This window comes from Carettochelys insculpta, chromosome 8 (assembly GCF_033958435.1).
Source record: "Carettochelys insculpta isolate YL-2023 chromosome 8, ASM3395843v1, whole genome shotgun sequence".
Taxonomy (NCBI): Eukaryota; Metazoa; Chordata; order Testudines; family Carettochelyidae; genus Carettochelys; species Carettochelys insculpta.
This window is the reverse complement of record NC_134144.1, coordinates 36,173,332-36,197,878: the sequence shown is the minus strand read 5'-3', so window position 1 is coordinate 36,197,878 and position 24,547 is coordinate 36,173,332. Positions and strand designations below refer to the sequence as shown.

The window sequence follows — 24,547 nt, the reverse complement described above, 5'->3', positions numbered from 1 at the left end:
TAGTGAGAACTGCTTTAGCAATAAAGCTAATAACTCTCAACCCAAGACAGTGCATGAAAATTAGATTAATTTGCCTAATCCAAACAAGCCAGGTACACTAAATAATCTTCTTCATACGAGGCCAATGTGTATGCAGTTATGTGCAAATAAATCAGTAAGCTGGGTCTTTATCAACATATTATAAGATGCTAAATCAAGGATATTTGGTTTCGATCACCGAGAATAATTTCTCTCTGGCAGACTAGTAGACTGTTTCTGAATTTGTAACTTTCCTGAAGCACTGTCACTTTTAATAGGTATGTGTCTTGCAAGAAGAGGTTCATTTCATTTTGATGGTGACAGGAGGCTCACTAATGAAGTAGTTTGACCAGATTTTCACTCAGATTCTGAAAAGGGGAAAGCGGCATTTAAAATGTCCTGTATTATAGATAATGTAGCTTGCTAAATAATAAATTCAAGATTCACCATCTCACTTTGATATTCTTGAAAACCACTAGTGATAAAAGAGCTTTAAACACATTTGCTTTGCCCTTTAGTCTTCATTTACCTGTCAGGATGAATGGCAGAGAGCACAAAGACAAGGAGAATGACATCCAGAATCTCATCTGGAAAAGGGTAGGGTAAGGTATCATCACTCACATCATGAACAAAGGCAGAACACCAGGCTGAATTATAGGACAAGTCTGACTGTAATGATAAAGAGAAAGAGAAAGACAGAGAGCACAATAATAGTTAGTCCATTTACCACAACCCAAGAAACGTTTCTTTTTCCCATTTTTTTTTTTTTTTGATTATTCAGTTTGGTCAAACATTTCGCAGAAAGCTGATTCTGTTCTGGGATCTTGTTCAGCACGAGATATAAGCAGCATTCAATCGCCTCTCCACAGAGAAGGATTTTGTTCTTTGAAGTATTAAAATTTCCAGTTCAAAGTTTTCAAAGCCATTGTGCTCCATTTCACAAAAATGGCCTCCTTGCAGCCTTCTGAATTACAGGTTCATGGGGTACACCACACTTTCTAATGTGAACACTTGAAATACCTTTACTAGCTCCACTGCTCCTGATGCAAAATCACAGCAGTACAGAAAGACCCCAGGGATATTGCTGCGAAACAAAACAAACACCAGTTTAAGAATTACTATTGCACTAACCACATGCAGCTCTTTGGGATACTCCACAGGTTTGAGCAAACTGGTCTCAGCAACAAGTTTTACATTTTCCAGCACAAAGCAAACAGGCCAGAGCTGTAGAAATATCTGCCGACAGTTTGTTGAGTTAGAGGGGGCATACCAAGCCAGGAAGAAAGTGGAAGTGAAAAGGAAGAGAAGGAGGACACCACAGGATGGAATCACAGGAAGCCAGTGAATACTTGCGGCGAAGCAGCACCTGGGCATTGTATCAACAGAATAATTGGTCACAATTTCACCCCACCATCGTTTGCAACTCCATTCAGAGATTTTTTAGCACTACAGTGTAATTTAATTAGCAACATGAAAAAATACTTATTTCAGTTTCAACGAAGGAAATTATTTAACAGTTATTAACTGTTTCGAAGATATTTGGGTTCCCAGGTATCACTCGTGCTGATTGTGATCGGATTACGTGGTTTTGATTGTTTTCCTCCATTACTCTAAGCCTTTTTCATCAAAATATGTCGGTTTCCTGTAGCGCTAGCTTCCCTTCCCTTCGTATTCACAGCAAAACCAGCTGCAAACTTCCCTCACATCAAATCATTAGATGTCAGGAACACAAAGTAGGATTTGCTCAACTCTTCAACAATCAACGTAAGTGAAGGCAAGTCAAGCAGCTGACTCACTGATTGAGAAAAAAGAGTAGTCCTCAGAGAAACCTTCTCTTCTAAAGTGCTGGATTATAGAAAAGGAGGCTAGGTCTACATAGAAGATCGAATACTTAGGGCCGATTTTTTGGGTGCCATTTTGTACTTGCGTGAAATGGGGTGTTCTGGGGCCAATGTCAACCCCGGAACTCCTTGAGAGATGGAAGGATTAAGGAATGTCAGCAGGAGGAGCACTCCCCTCGACATTCTGCAGTGAGAACAGGGACCAAACTCAACTGCTGAAAAATCAATTTTAGGTATGCAACTGGCATACCTAAAATTGCACAGCAGCAGTCAATATTCCTGGTAAGTGTAGACATGGCCGGAGTTTCACCAAAGAAAACATGTTTCCCTGTCTGCAGCAGATTCTGTAATATACCCAGCTCAGCAGACCATATCTCTAAGGGGTCTCAGTAGGAGAACCCTCTTGGACCAAGAGCAGCCCACTCTGATGTCACTGCTAAACAAAACCTTCATCAGATCTGTGAATACTAAAGAGATGTATTCAGGAAACCAGTAAAGTTACAGGTGCCAGACTTGATGTATCTAGACAGATCTTGTGGCACCTGTAACCCCTAGCAGAATGAGGCCAAGCAGCTGGATTTTTGACTGACCTGGTCCTTATTATCCAATTGATTCACGAAGGTATATAAGCAGCTGCTCTCTTTTGCAGAATGTGGGAAGCAAGCAGCATGAAAAGTCTTTGTCAAACAGTGAGAGATGTGGTCTGGACAGCTATATCATCGCAGGACTGCATTAAAGGAATATTAATTGTATAAAGAATCATTTCTTTTTACTTTTAATTTTGGATCATTAATAAAATTAAATAATATTCCACAGAAAGGGGAAGGTTTTCTTTCAAGCAGTGTGAATCCATACTGTAGTGCTATTCTTTTGTGCAGACAAAAGGCAATTTTACATTGCCAAATATAGGATGAATTGTACTTATATCTAAGATGTGCTTTCCAACAGAGATGTTCATCAATTAAAATATGAAATCAGTGCATGTTTTAAAGTACAATGCATTTGTAAAGGCACCAAGACTTCAATCACACCCCTGTGTTTTAAATGACAAATGCTGTGCAGTTAATGTATCTATTTGGTCACATGCAGGCTTTGCATACAAACTGACCACTGAGTAAAACAGTGATTAACAGGAGAACTCTTAATTATAACAAGTTTTGCAGCACAAATAATGTTGCCTGTATAAATACACCCCAGATGGAGTTTTTCCCCATATATTTACTTAATAATGTCTTTTCTCCCACAAAACACTACTTTCTGTTGATAATTTTAATTACATTGATAATGTTGTTTTTTCCTTTCACAATATAATCTGCTGTTGAGGGAAGGAGGATTGTTTTGGGATTAAGGTCTGGTAGTTTGGGACTGGATTCTATAGCTAACACTAGAGCACACTTCCTGTGTAATATTGGTGTAACGTACACTCTTATGTATGGTTCACCGTCCCATGTAGTGGCACCTAATCTACTTACACACAGAAAGAATGAGTCTCTTCTACAGCCTTAGCTGAGACAGTAGTGGCTTTTAGCTCAAACTGTAGAGGTGCCTGCACTGAGGTCCAGAGGTCCCAGGTTTGAGTCTACCTGAGGGTGGTTACATTGGCATAGCCAGTGCCTTTTTTTGTAAAAAGGAGCCAGTACTCATCTGGCTCCCTCCTCCCCACCCCCCCCCCCCCCCCCAGGGCTGCAGCTGTCGAGGTGCTGATACTCAGTACTGGCAAGTACTGACGCAAAAAAAGTACTGGGCATACCCCTTCGGGCATGTCTACACAGCAGTTAGGAAGGTGCTTCCCCATGTGATCACACAGCATTCTCTATCTCTGTTTGAGTTTGCATCCTCTACGGTGACAGCTTGGGCTAGTTACCTGCACATGTACCCAATGGGGCTGCCAGTTTGTATTTGGGCAGCTAGCCTGAGCCACTATTTGTGCTACCGTGGTCATACTTTTCGTGTGCTAGGCAGACCAAAGCTAGGGTGTGTATGTGTTCTGGGGCTGGGAAGCATGCTTCCACCAGCTGCGTACACAGACCCTGAATCTGTCTGTATGTGAATTCCCGCATCTGTGAAACGTACACAACGGTGCTTCTACCACAGGAATGCTGAGGCTAGCAATGTTTGTGCAGCGGTCTGAAGGCTTCAGGAAAGTGCACGTTGTTAGTACAGGTCTGCAGAGCAACAATTCGTGTGTTGCACACAAGCTTCAAAGTTGAAAACAAAGAAGAGTCCATCCCTTCCCCAGGCGTGTGGACGTTGTTTCCAGTGAAAGCTAAGCATGTGCATGGAAAGGAGAACATTCTCTCAGAACACTTTCTTCTAATAACAAAAGCTAAATGGATGGCATGGGACAGGATGGAGATTTAGGGGATTTGGCTCTCTGCATCACTAAAACTTGAGCTACTTTGATGAAGACTAAGGGCTAAATTCAGAAGTGATGTAAGTAGAACCTTACCATATTCACAGTCATGAAAAACATGTCACAGACCAGGAAGCCTGGACTTCTCCATGAAACTTGGCCTTTTGTGTGCTTTCCTCCTATACCGGGGGACTGCAAACTGGTGGGTGCGTGTGAAATTTCAAAAGGAGGGAGCAGCACAATCGGCTCTCTCTCGCCTCCTGTGGGGGTCCTCTGCTGCCTCCCTCAGCCTCTGCTAGCTCAGCAGCACTGCCTGTTTGCTTCCATCTGCCACCAGCAGAGAGTGGCTTCATTCTGGTCCCCCACCGCAGGTGCCTCTCCAGCCTCCATGAGCTCGACTGACCTGTGCTGCCAGCCCTCCTGCCCCCTGCAGGGCCACCATCCCCTGGGGACACTGGGATTATTTCTGGTCTCCCAACCCGAGCAAGCTGGAAGGCATGAGTGTCAGAGGCAGCTGAGTAGGGGTAAGAGATGTGTGCTTCTACTGGGGCAGCCCCTTTATTCAGCTTCCCAAGAGAGTTCAGGCTTTTTCTTTTTTTTTTTTACTTTTTTTTTTCTCAAGTGCAATTACGTTGCTCTTTTGTTTTGTTCTTTTGTTTAACTTTGCCCAGCAGGGAGCTGTTGGATTTTTGTTTTATTTCCCCCAATCTGTAGAGTGGGTGGAATGGGGTCCTGAAACAGCTAGATAAAGAGTTTTTATATATATAAAGCACTCTCCATTTCATCAAAATATTGTGAAATATGTCACTGTTTTTATGTATGTATTCAAATGTATATACTAATTTACAATTTTTTTTCATTCTACATACTTATTTTCTTATATGTGTTGAAAGTGGTTTTTTTTTTTCCATGTGAACATAACTGAAATTTCCATTCGTTCAGATTACAATTACACAGGTTGGGGGCCCCCGGTTAATTGCAGGGATGAAAAGCAGGAACAAATATAAAAAGTTTCCTTGCCACTGCCCTATACTATAAAGAATTCATGAAGAAGAACAGTGTTTTGTAAATTGGGGGTCCTGAACCAAAATCTAGTTGCGGGGGCGGAGGGGGGGGTCACAAGTTTATTTATTTTTGCTGTATTGCCACCCTTACTTCTGCACTGTCTTTAGAGCTGGGTAGCTGGAGAGCAGTGGCTGTTGGCTGGGCACCCAGCTCTGAAGGTAGCACCCTGGATTTCTGCTGTCAGAGCTGAGCAACCAGAGAGCTGCTGCTACTGACAGAGGATTCAGCTCAGCAGGCAGCAGCGAGGAAGAAAGAATGGCCTGATATGGTATTGTCACACTTACTTCTGTGCTGCTGCTGGCAGGGTGCTACCTTCAAAGCTGGCTCCACCTGCCCAGCTCTGAAGGCAGAAGTGCAACTCCGCTACAATGGCCATTGGATCTCCCACAACTCCTTTTTGGGTCAGCAACCCTACAATTACAACATTGTGAAATTTCAGATTTAAATAGCAGGAATAATTAAATTTACCATTTTAAAAATCCTACAGCCATGAACTGACCATATAATAGGGCCCTAAACATAATGGGTCAAAGACAGCACTCATCACTTCTTGCCATTTTGTAATATGCACCATTGTTTCTAGTGTCTCTGAATTTGGACCCAGAAACGGATGCAATCTCCTGGTTTTTCAGTCACTTCTATGACAAGTGTTGGTAGTTTCAGTCCAGAGCCCACTGGATTGGTGTAAACACCCAAACTAGCACCACAAGTGACAGACACTTTCAATAGTAGTTGGTTTGCGTGAGCCTGAAGACTGACCTCTCGCCTCACAACCAGAGGTTTGCCCTTCTAAATCAAAGCTGAATAACTGGCTCAGTGCCATGAGAGCCAATCTGCACACCTGCTACAGTTCACATTGTCTCTGTTCTGCAGGTAACTAGAACGCTTTGGTGTCTAGAGCTGTCAATCCAGCATCTCTCACGGCACGAGACTAGCTTAAATTTTTTTCATTAATGTTGGGTATGCACTGGGGAAGCTGACACTGCTTACCGGATAACTTTCAAAATAGGAAAAACACTGTTTCCAGCACCACAACCGACCTGGAATTGAAGCACAAACAAAAATTAAAATAAAGCATCAAGCAAAGGCTATATCTCAGAGTTTTAGTTCAAAATTACTGGAAACCACTACAGTTAAAGAAGCAAATAAGGGGTAGATGGTTTTGCTGCTCCTTACACCACAATTCTCAGATGGACTGACTCTTCTGCCATTCTTATGGGCCTACATCAAGTCCTATACTATGCCCAGAAAAGATTCTTCTCCCAGAGGCAGCTGTGCAGGAAATAGCAGAGTTTTCTTGTACAATTTTGCTATCTTGTCACAAAGCATTGGTATAGGCAGAACAAAATATATCAGACTGGGGCAGGCCTAAGGGAATTAGGAGCACAACTCCCAACCACTTTCAATGGGAACTGGGCATCTGATTTCCTTACATCTCTCTGAAACTTCAGACACAAGGCAGAAGTAGTGATGTGAACTCTGAACAGCTATTGCCTGGATAATTACCACTATATTTCAATTATATTTATATATATTTGAATATTTAATTACCATGTATCAGACAGGTAGCTGTGTTAGTCTGTATCTTAGAGAACAAGAAGTTCTTTAACACCTTATAGAATATCCGTTAGTCTATAAGGTGCCACAGGACTTCTTGTTTTATTTGAAGCCAACATTTGGAGTTATATGTTATGAGTTGAATATCTGCAGTAAAGTACCTCAAGTATTCTGTAAGTAGAGCCACTGCCAGGGAAGGATTCTTGCGTCACAGGTTCTCGTTCACAATTCTTAACATGTTTCTTATCAGTAACAGGTTCTTCTTGGTTTTTGTTGTATGCATCTCCTTGTACAGATGATATATCACCAACCAAATTATTCTGGCAATAACCTTTGCCTACTTCAACCACTCCAGGAAAGCCCACATTTGTGTAACTGTTTGTACCATTCAGCTTCACACGAGCCCAAGGTTCTTCCTCTTTATTCATCTGCTCTTTCTTTTCATTGGGAAGAATTTCTGGAAACTCCCGAAACAGCCAATTACGATCCTTGAAAAAGTTATTCTTATGAGTCTTGTAAAATTCATTCCAGTATTTACTAGCCTCTCTCTCATATTTGTCTGGAATAAAAAAATGAGAGGACAGGCACTTAATTGAAATAACAACACAACATGATATTTAAAAATTAAACTATCAAGATAAAATTTAAGAAATTTGATGCTCTCCACATGGTGTTGCTTAAATAAAGCATTGAGATTTTGAGCTCAGGCCTTTCACCTGAGTTCAAGGGAAAACTCCTACTGGCTTTAAAAAGGAGTTTACCTGCATTAAGACTGTAGGAACAGCTTTCTGCATCTTTCATTCTATTTTTGTTCAGTCATGCACAGAAAGAATGTCACCAAAATGCAAAATAATCTGCTTACCTGAGTTATATTTCATATAAACCAACTTCCATTGTTATAAATAAGAGCTACATTTAATTTAATTTATATTAACTATAAGGAAGGATATATGGGCCTCTGGAAATGGGTTTGTAAAATCCATGTGTGCCGCAAAATGTTAGTTTGGACGTCAAAAATAAACATCCCTGATGTAAGATGACGCAACTACACTTAATTTGGTCCCATGTCTCTAATACTAACCTATGCAAAAAATCCATAAGCAATATTATAAAAGAATCTAAATACCCATTGAGTTTTAGATGCACAAATTTGCAAAGTGGCTTTCATGTACTATAACAGCTCACATATATACATGCACACATAAAAACACATGCACCTGTAAACTGCTCAGGAAATAATGAAGCCATAAATCAAATTATAAAAGCAATGCACTGCTCTTTCCCCTAAATTAAGAATCATGAAATTTAAATTAATACTCAGTCATGACTTATGAATTTAGATGAACATTTGCAAATGTTTTGTTAGCTGCAATTCTTTCTCTGAACATATGTTATTAAAAATCCACTCCTTCAGAGCCATATTCACTGATCACTGTTAATTGCATGTGGCCAACGGCAGCAGACTCTTTTAACATTACCACTGATGTGCTACAGAGAATGACAATGTGCAGGAGTAAAAGGAACACTTGTTTGCTCTGCAAAACTTTTAAAGACATTGGCTAAAAACTGGCTCTTTGCATTCAAGAATTCTGATTTGTCAATCAATTTATGTAATATGTATTAGATGATTTAACAACTATTCCATGCAATTATTACAGAGTCACTAGTTCCCCCTGCCCTCTTCCTTGGTATTTTAAAACCAAATTGCCTAAAATCACACAAATTTTTCAAAGTTAATAAAACTCAGAGGAGCATTTAGAAGTGTTTGGATTAGGAGAGGGAGTGAGATGTTCCAATGAGAAGACAGAATGCCATGTACTAGAGATATGCATCATTTTTATTAAAAAGCAAAACCCAGCCATGCTCAGTAATGGTGCAGAGTCTTACCCTGCAAGTACAGAGTTAATTGAGGTGATCTGTACTGGATTTCAAACATCTGAGTTGCACTTGTACAGATACTTGATAATAAAAACACAAAACCAAGCCTCCTGCTCAAAAAGAGTCTGAACTTACTTTAATCTCTTTGTTAGATTTACAATCTCCCCTAAATGTCTGATCAAAACACTATTAAAACATCTTGCATTTAACTGCTCTATAAGATTTCTAGATCTGATAGCTTGTTTAATACAGAAGCACACTGCTTAAAATTAAAGCCTTTAAAATTCAGGTTCATAAATAACACTAGTTTGCTGGCCAGTCTATTTTCTTTTAAAATCCATCCTTCACTGTGTTGTGTCATTGCCAATCAGTTTTCCTATCAATATGACAAACTCCTTCATTATTAAATTAACTTGACCAGAAGAGTGTATTACTCATCAAATTCAACCCACATTGCTCATGTGACTCTCTCACTTTGTGGTTCAGGCAAGGAGTCAAGTAATGCAGCTTCCTATCCAATTAAATTATTAACATTCCTTTCTTAATCTCTAATAGTTTCATAAGATAGGTCAGTCAGACTAGCTCCTGAGTCATGTATTTTACTTGCTTCTGTTTATTCTGTTAAGCTTTCTGAATGTAGCACTTTCCAAACCTGGGCAGGCACACAGTTCAATGGTGCACTCAGCTTTTCAAACGAAACTAATCTAGGAATTTGTAACTGTGCCTCATTTTTTTAAAATGGATTCTTTTGTGCAGCTGCTCTGCCACAACCTGTAGCCCTGCCTGACAAGAAGCTCAACATGGGAAGGAGAAAACCGATGTGGTATCATCAGGCCATTCAGTTTTGCATTTCCTGCTTATATTGAGGCTTGTCACAGCTTTTTTATTTTAGTGATAATTCAGTGTTCTGGGAAAGTCTTTTTTTTTTTCACCACACTGCAGTGTCCAAGGCACCAAAATACCTGCTCATTAGCTTCAGTTTCGTTCATCGTTAATATATATAGGTCAAAATGGGCTACCACTTGCAGAGCCAAACTGGAGTTTTTGAGGGAATATTACTGGCAATGTGCACCTAATTCAAGTTTTAAAAAGAGCAGCATTCATAGAAAACAACCTTGCATTCTTACCTGCCTTGGCAAAAAGCAAATGAGTGCTTGTGCCATTTCTAGCAAGTGCTAACTAAATTATAATTGACTTTAGATGATGAGTAAGAATTTCACATGAACCACATGCGTACACAGTTCAGTTTGTTTTCAATAAACAGATGAAAATATTAGATGTGAAGTTTAAAAGATAAACATTATCTGTGTGGATTTAGAAAAAGAATGAGAGACTGGAGAGAATGTAAAAGAGCAGGATACTGAAAGGCCCTGCTCTCAAGGTATGCTGCAAAGAAACGAGTGTCAGAAAAAAAACCCTCAATCACAAGTTACTAAAAGGTAATGAAGCACACCACAGAAGCATTCAGGGGCAATTGAAACACACTCCAATACATGTATCAAAGTGAATAGCATCATGATGATCCAATCTAGTCTGACACAGTTCCAGACCTGCCACCCCCACTGTTACCCCAATACACACAAGATCACTATTTTCAGAATATCCTTCTAATAATAGAAAGATTAGCAGCCTCCAGGAGTAATGCTGCAATAGATTTAGTGTCACTCTTGGTAATGTGCAAAAACCAAAATAAACAAATTGAGGATTACAGATTTCTTGTGCATGGAGACCCCGCTTCCACTGCCACCCTCAACACTGTTCATTTAACCAGGTGCTGCAAAATTCTGTATTACTGATTTTGTCATCAAAATGTATAGTGTAATCTGCCTTCCACTACTCCTGCATGCCAGTAGTTCAAAAACCACATGGTACATGCACGTGTGCTGATTTTCAATGCGAATTCAGTGACATCCTAATGTGAGTAGAAATTCCACTAAGATGACAACACTGGCGTATGTGAGCTTTTTGCTTTGTTTACTTCCATAAGAAGGCATTCTACAGACAGCGCAAAGCTCTGAAAAGCTTAATTCCTTTACTCTACCAATCCGTCATCTTTCTGGAAGAGAGGATACATACAGCCAGCGAATGAAACCCCTTCGTTCGTAGAAGCCACCTGTGAATGATACGAGAAAAGATCTTCTGCCCAGGGACTGAACACGATGTCTCTCAAGCAATTCTAGTTCAAAATGCCTCATGCATACATCTGGGACCAGAAATCCGTCTCAGATCTCCTGAAAGACAGTACTACTAAGCTGATCTGCAATCAAAGAAAAAGCAAATGGGAAAATCTTCTAGAGAACTTAAGATTTCATCACCTCCAATGACTGCAAATTCACTCCCTTTTGCAGTGATGACAGGAGAAGCAACAATGTGGGCTTTAATTTCAAGCACTGTAAAGATGAAGGTGCAGATTCACAACTCTGGAAATGACAATTTTCAGATTTCATCATATTAGGCAGAGACCCCTGTTGTTCTGGAGAGAGGTAAAATACTTTAAAAGGATAACTGAATACTTAAGTAAAGATGAATGCTTATGGATGAGTTTGTAATGGTTTATTAGACAAAGATAAATGAGCAGAAAGTGGATTTAATTGGGAAAAAAATTAAATAAAAGAGCATCCTTGGAACTCTAGATCTTCTTCAGAATTATGGGTTCATTACCTTGATCTTCTGGTTCAACTCGCACACACGAATTCTCTCTTGCTTTTTCCCTGGCTCCTTCTTCTTCTTCTTGTGTCCACTGCATATGGTCCCTGCAAAAAGACAGAACACACTTTTAACATGATTTCTCCATAGCCTTTTTTGGGGACTGCTCACAAATTAACTATATTGTACGTTAAAAAGTGTCATACAAATGCATTCAGGTGCAAGATAATTCTTTCATCTGGTCTTGATGCAACCTGGAGCTCCTACAGTTCTTATGTTTAGCTCTTTTTCCTTGTTCTGAGTTCGAGCAGCCTCTGTGCTGACAGCCAATATAACATCCTCTCCTAAAAATACACCCTAGTAGCTGATTATTTGAATGACTCTATGGCATATTGTCTTTTTGTTGCTCTTTCTGTGAGACTCTCTGTAGCCATCCCTTTTCCTGATGATTTGTTCTCAAACTGGCAATGGTGGGGGAAAAAAACCCTAAATTTTCACTCCGTGAGTTTATAGTTATACAATTTGGTATCCTAGTGAACTGAAGTATATCCCGCAGAGCTGTACTTTTTAGAAACACATACAAACAACAATTTAATAGAAGAATATATTCAACGATTTGGTGAGAGACATTTGCAATTTCCATGTTTGATTATGGACTACATGCATGCTTATGGAAAACATGCACAGAGCATCCAGAAGGACAGTGCATTGAAGCAATTAACAGCCAAGTATGAACAACCTGACAGGAATAAAGATTCAGATCTCTGGGCCAAATAACAACTTGCAAATGTTAACCAGATTGGAGTGGAAGAATACTGGAGCCAATGTCCCAACACCACACGATGTCTACATCTCTGAAACACACTTCAGTTTTGGTTTTTTTGTTGTTTTTTTTTTTGCGCAATTCCCAGGACTGACAGAGGTACAAAATTAAGAGTTTGTAGGAGTTAAAAATTTAAGCTGGTGTGTGTTACTAATCATCAGTGACATAAATGTCAGATGAATGATTAAAGATAGACCTCCGCATGCAAATGGGGAAAATAATCGGCATTTTGTTTTCTTCTCAGTCAACTCTGTTTACATGCATTTATTTTGTATGCCGCATTCAGTGTTCCCTCTGATTTCTTCCGTCCATCAGCAGAAAAAATTTTATGTGCAACAAGTCACGTGCAGATGTGCGTCACCCACATAAACACACTCACTGCATGCCGCTGTGAGCACTCTGCTAATCAGTTTGGTGGCATGTGAATCTCCACTGGGCAACCACCCAAGCATTCAGCTTTACAGGGAACACTGGTCACGTTAGATATATACTTGATTCTGTCTAGCAGACTTGTTAGCACAGATTCTGACCCAAAGAATCCACTTGTTACTAATGTTTATCATGTGGCGAGCCAAAGGTCATGGAGGTAGGAAAGCAGTCACTGCTGAGCAGAGGAACACATCTTTGTCCAGAAACTCTTACATCTCATATGGAGGACCAATCAGTCTGAGGCAAGAGACGAGCTGTGCTGCAATGCCTTGTGATTGCAGAACGAGTTACTATGGTTATGTAAAATGGTTCACTCCTATCATTTAACTAATTCACATCGTACCTTAAGTGGAACAAAATAAGGACCTGCCCCTGACAAGCACTGAACTCCTGCAATTCCTATTCACTCTAATATAGCTCTCCGATCAGGCCCTCAGGATCCTGTGTCTGATTCCAAAGTTACTGCGAAACTCCCATTTACTTCAGAATAAGCACTGCTGGGACCTGACTCATTTATTTTAACTCCTTTCTAAGATTGTTTTCAAAGATTGCAAGCTTTTGGGGGAGAGTATTTTACCCTTCTGCTGTACTTGGAAAGCTCTTAGCACATTTTGGTTACTACCACAATATAAACAATCATCTCAAATCCATACTAGCAATAAAGGTTAATTTTTTTTAGCTTGTATATTAAATCTGAAGAGAGCAAAGCTCTTCTGCTTTAAAATGCACTCGATGCTGTCTTTGAGAATATTATTAACCAGGCTACATTTATTTTTCAAATATTCGAGATTCCCTCAGCTAAGTTATTCCTGAAATCATCAGCTTCAGACAAATATTTCACAATAGAAAAGAAATTTTTTATGTCATCAGGAAGGGGCTATGGAGCTGAAATGAGGAGGAGGAGGAGGAAAGTAACAAATCAGGCCAGTTTTTGAGTGTGAATCGTATAAATTAAAATATATAAAAAAGCCTTTTGACTGTTAAACCAGCATGTTCATGTTGGGATGGGTTGGCACACAGGGGTCCCCTTGGGATTGTCACCCAGTGTGCTGGTCATTTCACTGAGCCTGGCACCTTGCCCTCTGGGGCGGCCCACTATCCTGTCCTGATGGGCCAGAAGCTCTATCTTCTCCAAGGAAAGGAAGAGTTGGGTAACAGCCCCAGTATGTCTACTTACTGATTACAGGCCCGTCTGCAGCACGATTTTCATAATTTTTGAAAGGCACTGGAGGCTACTGCTTCCTCTAACGGAATCAAACTAATCTCCAATGCAGCAGAGCAAGACAGACACTGGGCCAACTCAGTTCTGGGAGGGTTCAGCCATAAGGCCGCTGACAGCATTCAGCAACATTGCTCCAAAGAGGACCAAAACCCCAGAAAAAGCCATCTTACTCTGCAGAAAAGTTTTATACACAGCAAGCTTGTAAATTCATCCCCTTTATCCACGAAAGAGACATATGCAGCGGTTTGTGCTTGGTTTGAATTTTTCTCATCGAGTGGAAAAGTATCAGATTCATCTGAGCGCCATCAGGATTGTATTCACTTGAGTATGTCTGATGTAAGATCTAGCAATTCTATCTTCAGCTTACCCTAGCCACTTTTCTTCTAACATGGGGCCAAACTGTCCCCATGTCTCCACACATGAAAACCCACCAGACTGCTTGACTGAACAGAGCATGTGAATGGAAGCAGATATTTTCCGCATTGTCTTGCGAAATTTGTCACTTCAGGATGTGACTGAGACCCTTCTTACAAAACTGCTCAAGCCTTCGGAATACTACCCTTCCTACTTCTGCATGTGGGAACTAACGATACGGCCAAGAATGACCTTGAGTGGGTTACTGTGGATTATGTGGCGCTGAGAAGAAGGGTCAAAGAATTTGAAGCACAAGTGGTGTTCTCATCCATCCTTCTTGTCAAAGGGAAAGGGCTAGGTAGGGACCCTCAAATTGAGGAAGTAAATGCATGGTTACGCAGGTGGTGTCGGAGACAGGGCTTTGGATTCTTCAATCATGGGATGCTGTTCCGGGCACAAGGATTATTGGGAAGAGATGGGGTCCACCTAACCGAGACAGAAAGGAGCATTTTCGCAAGTAGGCTTGCAAACTTAGTGAGGAGAGCTTTAAACTAGGCTCGCTGGGGGATGGTGACCAAAACCCCATGGGGAGAAAGGAACTTGGAGGCTGGGAAGAAATGCAAAGAGGAATGAACAACAAAAGTGGACCCCTGGTTCGAATAGTGAGGGTGGGGAGATCAACTGATTATCTAAGGTGTTTGTACACCAATGCCAGAAGCCTAGGTAACAAGGAGGAATTAGAAGCCCTGGCCCAGTCCAAGTACTATGACTTGATTGGGATAACAGACACTTAGTGGGATGACTTGCATGAGTGGAGCGCTGTCATGAAAGGCTATCAACTGTTTACGAAGAACAGGCAAGGAAGAAAAGGAGGAGGAGTTGCACTGTATGTAAGAGAGCACTATGATTGCTTGGAACTCCAGTACATAGAGGGAAAAAAGCCTGTTGAGAATCTATGGGTCAAGCTTAGTTGTGTAGCCAGCACTGGCGATGTGGTGGTTGGTGTCTGCTACAGGCTGCCAAATCAGGATGATGAGGTAGACGAGGCTTTTTTTGGACAACCGAGAGAAGTTTCCAGATCGCAGGCTCTCATTATCATGGGGGACTTTAATTACCCTGACATCTATTGGGAGACCAATAAGGCAGTACACAAGCAGTCCAGGAAGTTTCTGGAGAATGTTGGGAATCACTTCTTGGTACAAGTGCTGAAGGACCCAACCAGAGGTCGTGAGCGGCTCGACCTGCTGCTTACAAACAGGGAGGAACTAATAGGGAAGGCAGAAGTGGGTGACAACCTGGGAAGCAGTAATCATGAGATGATAGACTTCAGGATCCTGACCAAAGGAAGGAAAGAGAGCAGTAAATTATACACCTTGGACTTCAGAAAAGCAGACTTTGACTCCTTCAGGAACCTGATAGGCAGAATCCCCTGGGATGCTACCATGAAGGGAAAAGGAGTCCAGGAAAACTGGTAGTATTTTAAGGAAGCTCTATGGAAGAAGCAGAAAGAAACCATCCCAATGTGCAGCAAGAGAAGAAAATATGGTAGAAGACCAGACTGGCTTAGTGGGGAAATCCTTGGAAAACTTAGGCACAAAAAAGGGAGCTTACAAAAAGTGGAAACTTGGACAGATGTTTAGGGAGGGATATAAATGTATAGCTCGAGAATGTAGGGCAGGAAGATGGGTGGTGAAGCATTGGAATGGTCTACCCAGGGAAGTAGTGGAGTCTCCATCCCTGGAGGTGTTTAAGTCTCGGCTCGACAAAGCCCTGTCTGGGCTGATATGATGGGTTTGGTCCTGCCTAGGGCAGGGGGCTGGACTTGATGGCTTTTTTAGGTCTCTTGCAGCCCTATTGTTCTATGATTTACATGATGAAAAATTATGCAACAAATATCTAAAACACACCACTGTCTAGAAAGCAGCACGAAAGGGTACAGGACCCCACCTAAGCAAAGCCCCATCTAACTATCTGCCAGCATGGCCAAAATATCCTGTACCTGTCTTACTGGCAAGTCAGGGATATCTGTTAAAACAGTAGTTCCCAATGTTTTCAGTAACATGGCACACTTCACTATGACAAAAAATTTCAAGGCACACCCATTTTCTTCTGCTGAATCTATTGCTCATAAACATCACATTTACTTACATTTACTATGGTTTCAGTCCTACTAGAGAGGGTTGCATCCAACAAGCTAAAAAAGGATCAAATGCATTAGTGCTTCAAATCCCCCAATAGAATACACCGTCTTAGACGGCCAGCACAAACACATTTTCAAAGTCTGCTCAGTGCCTTGCTAGGGATGTTGCGTAAACAAGTAACCACTGAGAGCAGGCTCCCCACACAACCAGTCCACTGGAGACAGGATGTGGCATTTAAACCTGTGGAAAAACCCTCCTCTGAGGTGATTTATATGTCCCTGTCCATGAGCTGTGGTGTTTGTGTGTCTGTCCTGCATCCTGACCAAACTGCCTTCAAACTAAGCGTTTAAATTTAAGAAATCTGCTTCGTCAGCAGTGATGACATGCTTCCCTAACAAACCACATTAAAATTAAATAAATTGTAAAATGAATTTGCTTTAAAAAGTGTGTTAAAATATTATTCAGGTTTAGATACATAGGGTGACCGTTGGTCAGCGACCGTTGGTATTAATATTCATAGGATGATAAATATGCATGAAGTTTGTGTTCAAAATACTTTGAATCAATAGGTTGGGTTAGGATCCTCATGAATAGGTAATGAGTAACCGTCTTCAGGTTACCATGGAAACTCCAGAGAGGACCTGACAGGCACAAGTTTTCAAACAGGTCCACCCGGGCTTCATATATTCTGGAGAGCAGCCCTGTTTGGGAGAGTTCGTCGTTGACCCTGGAGGAGAACGGACCAAGAAGGAAGACATCAGGAAAGGACTGAGCCAAAAGCTGGACTGAGCCTGTAGCTGAAGATCATCGGCGGAAGAGCCGAAGCTGACCGGCGTGTCAGTCGTTGCTTGCTAGCCGCCGAGGGCCGTAGAAGAACAGAAGAGTTCCAGCAACCAAAGAGCGGAAATCATTTGAAAGGCTCCGGTGCTTTATATCCGGAGGGCTCTCCCGGTAGATCGCACCGTTAAAATTACGGTGGCCTACACGGGCGAACCGCAGCAACGACCCTGCCCTTTCAGTCATCGATCTTAGCTGAGACCAGTGGCTGGGAATCACGGTCATCATTTCTCTATTCAGGAGGTTTTTTGTTTACCAAGCTGGTCTTTTTCCTCCTGGCCTTTTTTTTTTTTTTTTCTTTCTTTCCTATCTGACCTGACGCGGCTGCCGTACAAGCGCGCTGTGAGGGTCATAACTTCCTAGCCTCTGAAGAGACCTGCAGGCCCAGCGCCTGGATTACAGAGAGGGAAAAGGAGGTATCTGCTGTTCGGGTTTAATACCAACATAGGCAGTTGGATGTACTCCTTCTATTGCTTGTGTTGTGTATTTGCATGTCGTTGGTTGTGTTAATGTAAGTGAGGGATAGTATTATTTGTTACAAAAAGTGGATTGGAATCTCCACAACTATACAATTTGCGCCTCATATTTTGCATCCCTTGCTTTCTGGTAGAAAGCACAGGAGGCCAATCTTGTTGGTCTGGCCTGTAACTATTGCATCCAAACAGAAGATTAGGTAGGGCTATTTTGTTGTTATTGTCCAGAGCTATAAGCTCACACCCCCTTACTAGGGAGAAAGAGCGACCGGGGATAACCCTTTAAGGGGAAAACCCTGGAGTGCACAACGCTTTACGGGAATTAAGGGGAAAACCTCTGGGAAGGAAAACCCTGCATACGCTGGGCTTTTCCTTGCTTGGCCGGCAGGGTAACCCATTTAAATAAGGAAACTGACCTAGCTTAGTGCAGGCAAATTTCCTCTTCTGGTAAGATCTGCTCCCCGAGGTAGTCAGCCAAGGGTAGAGCGACCTGGTGAACCTTAAGGAAGATCCAGGAACATATATACAAAATATATTCTCATAGCTCTGAAGTGTTTATTTTCCACTTTGCAGCACACGACGAAAATGATCTACTCCGGACACACAGTAAGTAGTAAAAGGGGTTAGATAGCAGTGCTGTTATTACAGACCCACATTGTTTGGAGGCTGCAAGCCAATAGGTATTCAAATCCTGTGCTTGTACTGGAAAGGCAAGGGTCATTACTTCAGTCTGTAAGTGATAGGTTAGCAACAAAGTACCTTTTTGATCAAATCTCAATTAAACCTTTCCCTCTACTTAACCACAAAAAACTTGTCTGTTGTTCTTCCTTGGGCAAACACACAGTAGCAGCGTGATCTTGGTCACACACCCTGAAACCCCATTGTGATCAGACCCACCGTAGACAGCGAGCAGGGTCGCGGGGTAAAATCCTGGGAACATCGGAGAAGCCTCAGTTGTGGCCTAGCCTGGTGTTCCGGTGCGACTGATTCATCCTAACCATTATTTAAATTTACTCTCACATCACTCGCATCCTCGATAAAACCGTGTCCCAGCTCTAGCAGGCTCCTGTTCTCCCTTCCTCTCCCTTGCACAACAGGCAGCGGGAGTGAGCACCACGCCAGCCCACCAGCCCATGTGGGCTGGGAAACAGCATTTCAGCTGCCTCTCAGTACAAACGGGGTCCTTGCTGCTTGAGCTGCAGCTGACGCGTGGTTGTCAATTTTCCCCCTTGGTGGCTCTACAAAGAGCCACAGCGAGGGCAAACGGATGAAATTTTACAGCACGCTTGGACAGCTCTCACAGTACAGTGGTTGAAAACTACTGTGTTAAACAACAATACTACATAATTAACAGTACATGACCAACACATTAGCCTGGAGAGAGAAAAATTTGCAAACCAGCATATCATCTAATGAGCTTCTTAGCTACACAGTTTCTGCCTTGAAGATGTATAGTCTTTAATGAATATGAAGGTAATCAAAACTAAAGCTTGGACTGGCCCTTTTTTGTCTTGAGCTCTGTCTTGCTTTAAAACATTTGCCCCTGCAACAGTTATACATTTCAAAAATGCTCAAAATAGCAACATACAAAGATAGGCCCAGTTTAAACCTTTCCCTCTAAAGCATATAATCATAATTGTGGTGATATTTCTATCCTAAGTTTCAACAGTGTGACCCCTGCTATCTCTTATGCTGTTTACCTATGTCATCTGCTTTTTTATTCTAAAAATTCTATTAAAAGCTGGTTTGAAAACATTTTGATCATACCTACCTGATAGACAACTAACAGAAATTATTAACAGATCCAGTAATTCGCAAACCTTATTTAGGAGCATGGCAATTGTCATGGTGGATGAAACCTGAGATCCAGCTACACAGCATCATGTTTGTGACAGTGGCTGGTACCAGTTTATTCAGAGAGAGGAGTGAGAACCCTAAAGAAGGTAGAGGCAGGACATTCTGTCCTCAACTTAGCTCTCATCCCAATCTCTAAGAGCTTGTCTATACTTACTGGGAGATCCACCTGTTTAGGGTTGATCTTCTAAAGTTTGGTTTTCATGTCTGGTAAAGATGCACAAAATTGATTTATCTGGGGTCAACAGTCAACCCCTGTACTCTTCCGTTGTGAGGAGTAAGGGCAGTCAAGAGCAGAAATTCTCCTGTTGACCTCCCTCAGTGAGGACAGACCTTACAGTCAACTGTAGATACACTGATTCTAGCTACATAATTGCCGTAGTTAGAATGGCATATCTGCAGTCGACTGTAAGGTCTAGTGTAGACCAAGCCTAAGACAATGCCTACACAGCTGGCCAAAGCAAGACTCCCAGCCTGGCTTGATGGATTTGGCTAGCGATGCTCATGCTAGCACTCTAAAAATAGGTATGTAGATTGCACTTGAAGTTGTAGCTTTGGCTGGAGCTCAGGCTCTGAAGCCTTATGAAGGGGGATGGGCTTCAGAATGTCAGCTTTAGCCATAGATGTAATTTCAAAGTGCTGTCCACGCAGCTGTTCTTAGGGTTCCAGCAGGAGCCGCACTGACCCAAGTTTGTAGACCCAGGCTGAGTGTCTCACTTCTGAAGGATATGCCATGAGATACACAGAGACTGGCTTAAATTCTAAAGTATGAGTTTTAAATCCCCTTCCATGGCTCCCTGTCCAATCCCTTTTGAATCTCAAGGCTCAACAACTTCCTGACACATTGAGTTCCAATTTACTTGCACACAGTTTTTTACCTTGTTCATTTCACTGAATGTCCCCGTGTTCTTGTGTTGTAAAACGGGGGAAGAGAAGGTCCAGATCTCTTTTTTATTGGTCAGTCATTGTATATACTTTTATCCTGTCACCTCTTATGTATTTAAATCCTAAAGCAAAAAACCCCACCTCTCCAGCCTCTCTTCATAGAGAGATTTTTCCAGAAATGAGGTGACTAGTACTGATGACATTACCCAAATAAGGCCAAGCCACTGATTTAAAGGTACTATGACGTTCTTCACAATATTTGTCATTATATTCATTTTCTAGCCTCGCATCTTGTTTGTTTTTTTACCACAGCTGCAAAATGAGGACAACAGAGCTGATATAGTTAATCTGAACTCTATAAGATATATGAAAAGCTTAAATTTTCCCCACCAGTGTGCATTACTTTGCATTGATTGACAGTGAAGTTTGTTGGCCACTGTATCGCATATTCACCTAGATTGTTTAGGTCTCTCTGAAGTTCCTCACAGTACTTTGTGGTCCAGACTAACCTAGATAACTTTGTGTCAGCTACAGATGTTGCTACTTTATTAATAATCTGGAAATGAGGCGAGTAATGAATATATTAAGCAATACAGAAATCTAATATGGAACCTGGAGACATAGGTCTGATATATTTTTGCCATAATGAAAACTGGCCATCTAATCTGACTTCGATTTCTGTCAACTGGGCAGTTTTTGATCACAACAATATCTCACCCCACAACTACTTTTTAATACCTAATAGACACAGAGCACTTCATAATTAACATCCACATGAAGAGTAAATTGTACCAGATTTCAAGTTTGCTTGCTCTGTCTTCTACTCTATCACTGTTACCCCTTTACAAACACCAGCACCACCCGCACCGCAAATAAAAGGTTAGCTATATTCCTGTAACTTTTACTCTTTAAGACATTTTACACATCCCTTTCACTGTCAGAGAGCAAGCTTCAGGTACAGTGGTTGGAAAAAATTTTCCCCTCATCACTACCCTCTTTCGCCATACACCACTGAACGCTGGTACAGACTGAACCCCTTTAGTCTGGCACCTTCAAGACCTGACCAGTGCCAAACCAGAGAATTTGCTAAACTACAGGAGGTCAGTATTGTCCAGCAGCATTACCAACACTCCCACTGCTTACTTGATCCTTAGAAGACATTTAGGGATAAATTAGAGCTAAATAACAGAAGAGAACACTGAGAGCCAGGACTGGTGGCTATAAATAAACTTTATGAGATCATGGGAAATTTGGCCACAACCATGACAAGTAGACATCTGGCTAACTAAATTCAAGCTGGACTGCAGATGTTGCAGGACCAGAGAGTGCCAGATTACAGATGTTCAACCTGTATAAAAAGGCAGAGACATTCCCAGGCCATGACAATTCCTTTGTACTGGGTAAACTGCGACAAAGAGAAGGATGTTTAGGTTGTGGCATAGACACATGCAACTCATCTTGCAGCACAACCCTGAAAGAAAGGTGATTTTTTTCTTCTCTGAATACTTGCACATGTCCCTTACACCATAGGTGATTCACAAGCAGATAAACATAGAGGTGGCTCCGAGGACAACTGGCCTGTAACTGTAAGACAATCCGTCCCAAACAAGCATTGTCCCTGGCCTGATGAGAAATGGCTCACTATAAAACAGAAGTGTGGACAGATGATCCAGTCGCCGCTATTAGTTACTTGTGCCAAGAAAGATGCAAATGTTGCCTGTGCTCTAGTAGAATGCACCAATATCTAACTGATGGAGGTTATATTAGCCAACCAGTGGCATAAAAATGCACAAAGAGACTAAGAATGAAATCCGAGTAGACACTAGTCTCCCTTTAGTTCTGTCCACAACTGCAATGAACAATGGAGGACTAAAGGACTCAACATGCTCCAGACAGAAAGCTAGAGTCCTGCTCACATCTAGCAAATGCAGCTTCTCTGCATCTCTAGGTTTCAGCAAAGGTGAAAGTAACTTAAATTACTTACAGGTATTGTCCCATTACAACCCCACCTTGGGGGCTGGGGAAGGGAGTCAGGACAGGGAGCTGGGGGGTTGCAATAAGACAGTACCTGGAAAAAATATAAGCGTGGGATGGAGTGTGGGGAGTTCAGGCAGGGGGCTGGGAGGGGGCTCAGGGCAGGGGTGTGGGTGTGCATGAGTCAGGGCACAGGGTTGTGGGGGGGCTCATGGAAGGAGACTGGATGGGTGCAGCTCAGAGTAGGGGGGCTGGAGGAGCCCAGGGGCCTGGGGATGTGGCCACCATGCTGCTCAGCCACCATACCCCCAGAGCTGACTGTCATGGCAGGGACCATGCTGCCCAGATGCTGGACCCCTGGGGCTGGCTGGGGTGGCAGGGACTGTGCTGTGCACCCACCTGAGCATCAGAGCTGGAATTGAATGTGCTGCGGCCATGCCACCCTAGAGGCCAGCAGCCTCCAGAGCCCCTCTCCCAGCCTTTGGGCTTCAGAAATAAAGTTGGCAAAAAGACTGCCTGAAAAGTAGCGACTATCTATGTGAGAACTGTGAGGTGAGGGAGAAAATAAATCTGATTCCTGTGGAAAACTCTGTAAGGAGGGCCTGTTACTAAGGCTTTACGTCTCCCACGTTTTTGGCCAAGTTAATGGCCACTAGAAATCCTGCCTTCACAGGCAGGTGCACCAAAGAACAGGCTGCAAATAGTTTAAAGGCTAGCCCCATCAATTTCCCCAGAACCAAGGTCAGATCCCAAGGAAGTCTGCGATTTTGCATGTCTGGGCACCATCTGACCATACGCTTTAGAAGTCTGGTGATGAGGGGTTTGCAGAAAAGGAATGTACTATCCACCAAGATGCGGAAGGCCGAAATACCCTGACAGGTGCACTTTTCTAGAGTTAATAGCCAAACTATGGTCTAGATATAGACTACAGTACAGTATTAGGTTCAGGGAAGCCCACCCTCAAGTTGTGCCTTTCTGATGGGACTAAAACACAGAAATACTCTCACTGAGCCAGGTAAGACTTCCCAGCTGAGGATTTTCTGCTATTCAGAAAAAGGTTCTGAATGTCCTTCAGAAAAGCTCTCTCAAGTGGTGTTAACCACAAGTACCTACTATCAGATGAAGGTTTCACAGGCTCTGACAGATGGTGACTGTGGCCCTGGGAAACGATGTTGGATCCAACAAGAGACACAGTGGAGGCTTGACTGACCTTGCTAGTTGTGTTGTTGAGGCCATGCTAATGCCACAGGTTGACCTTCTCTCGTCTGGCATTCTCTCATCTGGCAACGTCTATAATCTGGCATGATTTTAGTAAGCCACTTATCATGGGTGTAGCCAAGTTTCCCGTGGTCCCATATAGTTTGTTTCAAGCCACCAATCCCAGCTCTCAGTGTTCTGTGCTGTTATTTAGCCCTAATTGTCTTCTAAGAGCCCAGAAAGGAGTGGAAGTTTTGGTAATGTGGTCTGCAATACTGACCCCCCATGGTCTGGCAAATTCTCTCATTCGGCACTGGTGAGATCCCAAGCGTGCTGGACTACAGAGTTCAACCTGTACAAGGATGTGACATGCATGACCTGATTTGACTTTGAATAAGCATCTGCATCTCTAAGGAATTTGAGAGATGACCTAGAGGAAGGAATTCTCCCAGGACAGAAAAAATACATCTGCAAGTGACTCTGGGCTGAGCCCTCCAAACGCACAGAACTGATGGGATTTTCTGTTGGATTTTGTTGCAAACAAAACTGTGGGAAGTTCCCCAGAGCTGGAAGATGGATTTGGCCATGTCTGGGCACAACGGTTAGTTACAGTGATTGGAAAAGGACCTGCTCAGCTGATGTGCTAACACAGCAGTCACCAACAGGTCTATCATGATTGACTAGTCAATCCTGGGGACTCTCCCAGTTGACTGTGATCTCCAGTGGCACAGCAGGGCTGCTGCTAAGGTAGGCTCCCCTGCCTGTCCGAATCACACACCACTCCCAGAAGCAGCCAGCATAGCCTTGCAGGGATGGGATGGCAGAGATGTCAGTGCACTGGTCCTGCCAGCAAACAACACCCTCACAGTTACCCTCGGCTGGGACAAGGGAACTGTGGCCAATGGAAGCTGAGAGGTGGTGCCAACAGAGGGGGCAATGCATGGAGTCATGTCTGCGTACCCTGCCTCCTACCCACAGTGGTCAACAGGGGCGTTCTGGC

At 42.5% G+C, this 24,547-nt stretch overlaps 1 protein-coding gene across 4 annotated transcripts in view; it reads right to left on the bottom strand.

Moving 5' to 3' along the window:
- Positions 1-24,547, bottom strand: part of TLK1 (tousled like kinase 1) — a 279,646-nt gene that overhangs the window by 234,521 nt on the left and 20,578 nt on the right. For 3 of the 4 annotated variants that reach the window (XM_075002149.1, XM_075002148.1, XM_075002147.1), the window contains 5 exons: positions 11,374-11,465; positions 6,996-7,393; positions 6,268-6,317; positions 1,039-1,102; positions 548-687 (listed from right to left, as the gene is read on the bottom strand). In XM_075002149.1, coding sequence (XP_074858250.1) covers positions 548-687; positions 1,039-1,102; positions 6,268-6,317; positions 6,996-7,393; positions 11,374-11,465 — 744 coding nt within the window. Of the gene's footprint in view, positions 1-547; positions 688-1,038; positions 1,103-6,267; positions 6,318-6,995; positions 7,394-11,373; positions 11,466-24,547 lie in introns of those variants that run through there. The other variant, XM_075002150.1, reaches the window with a different exon arrangement.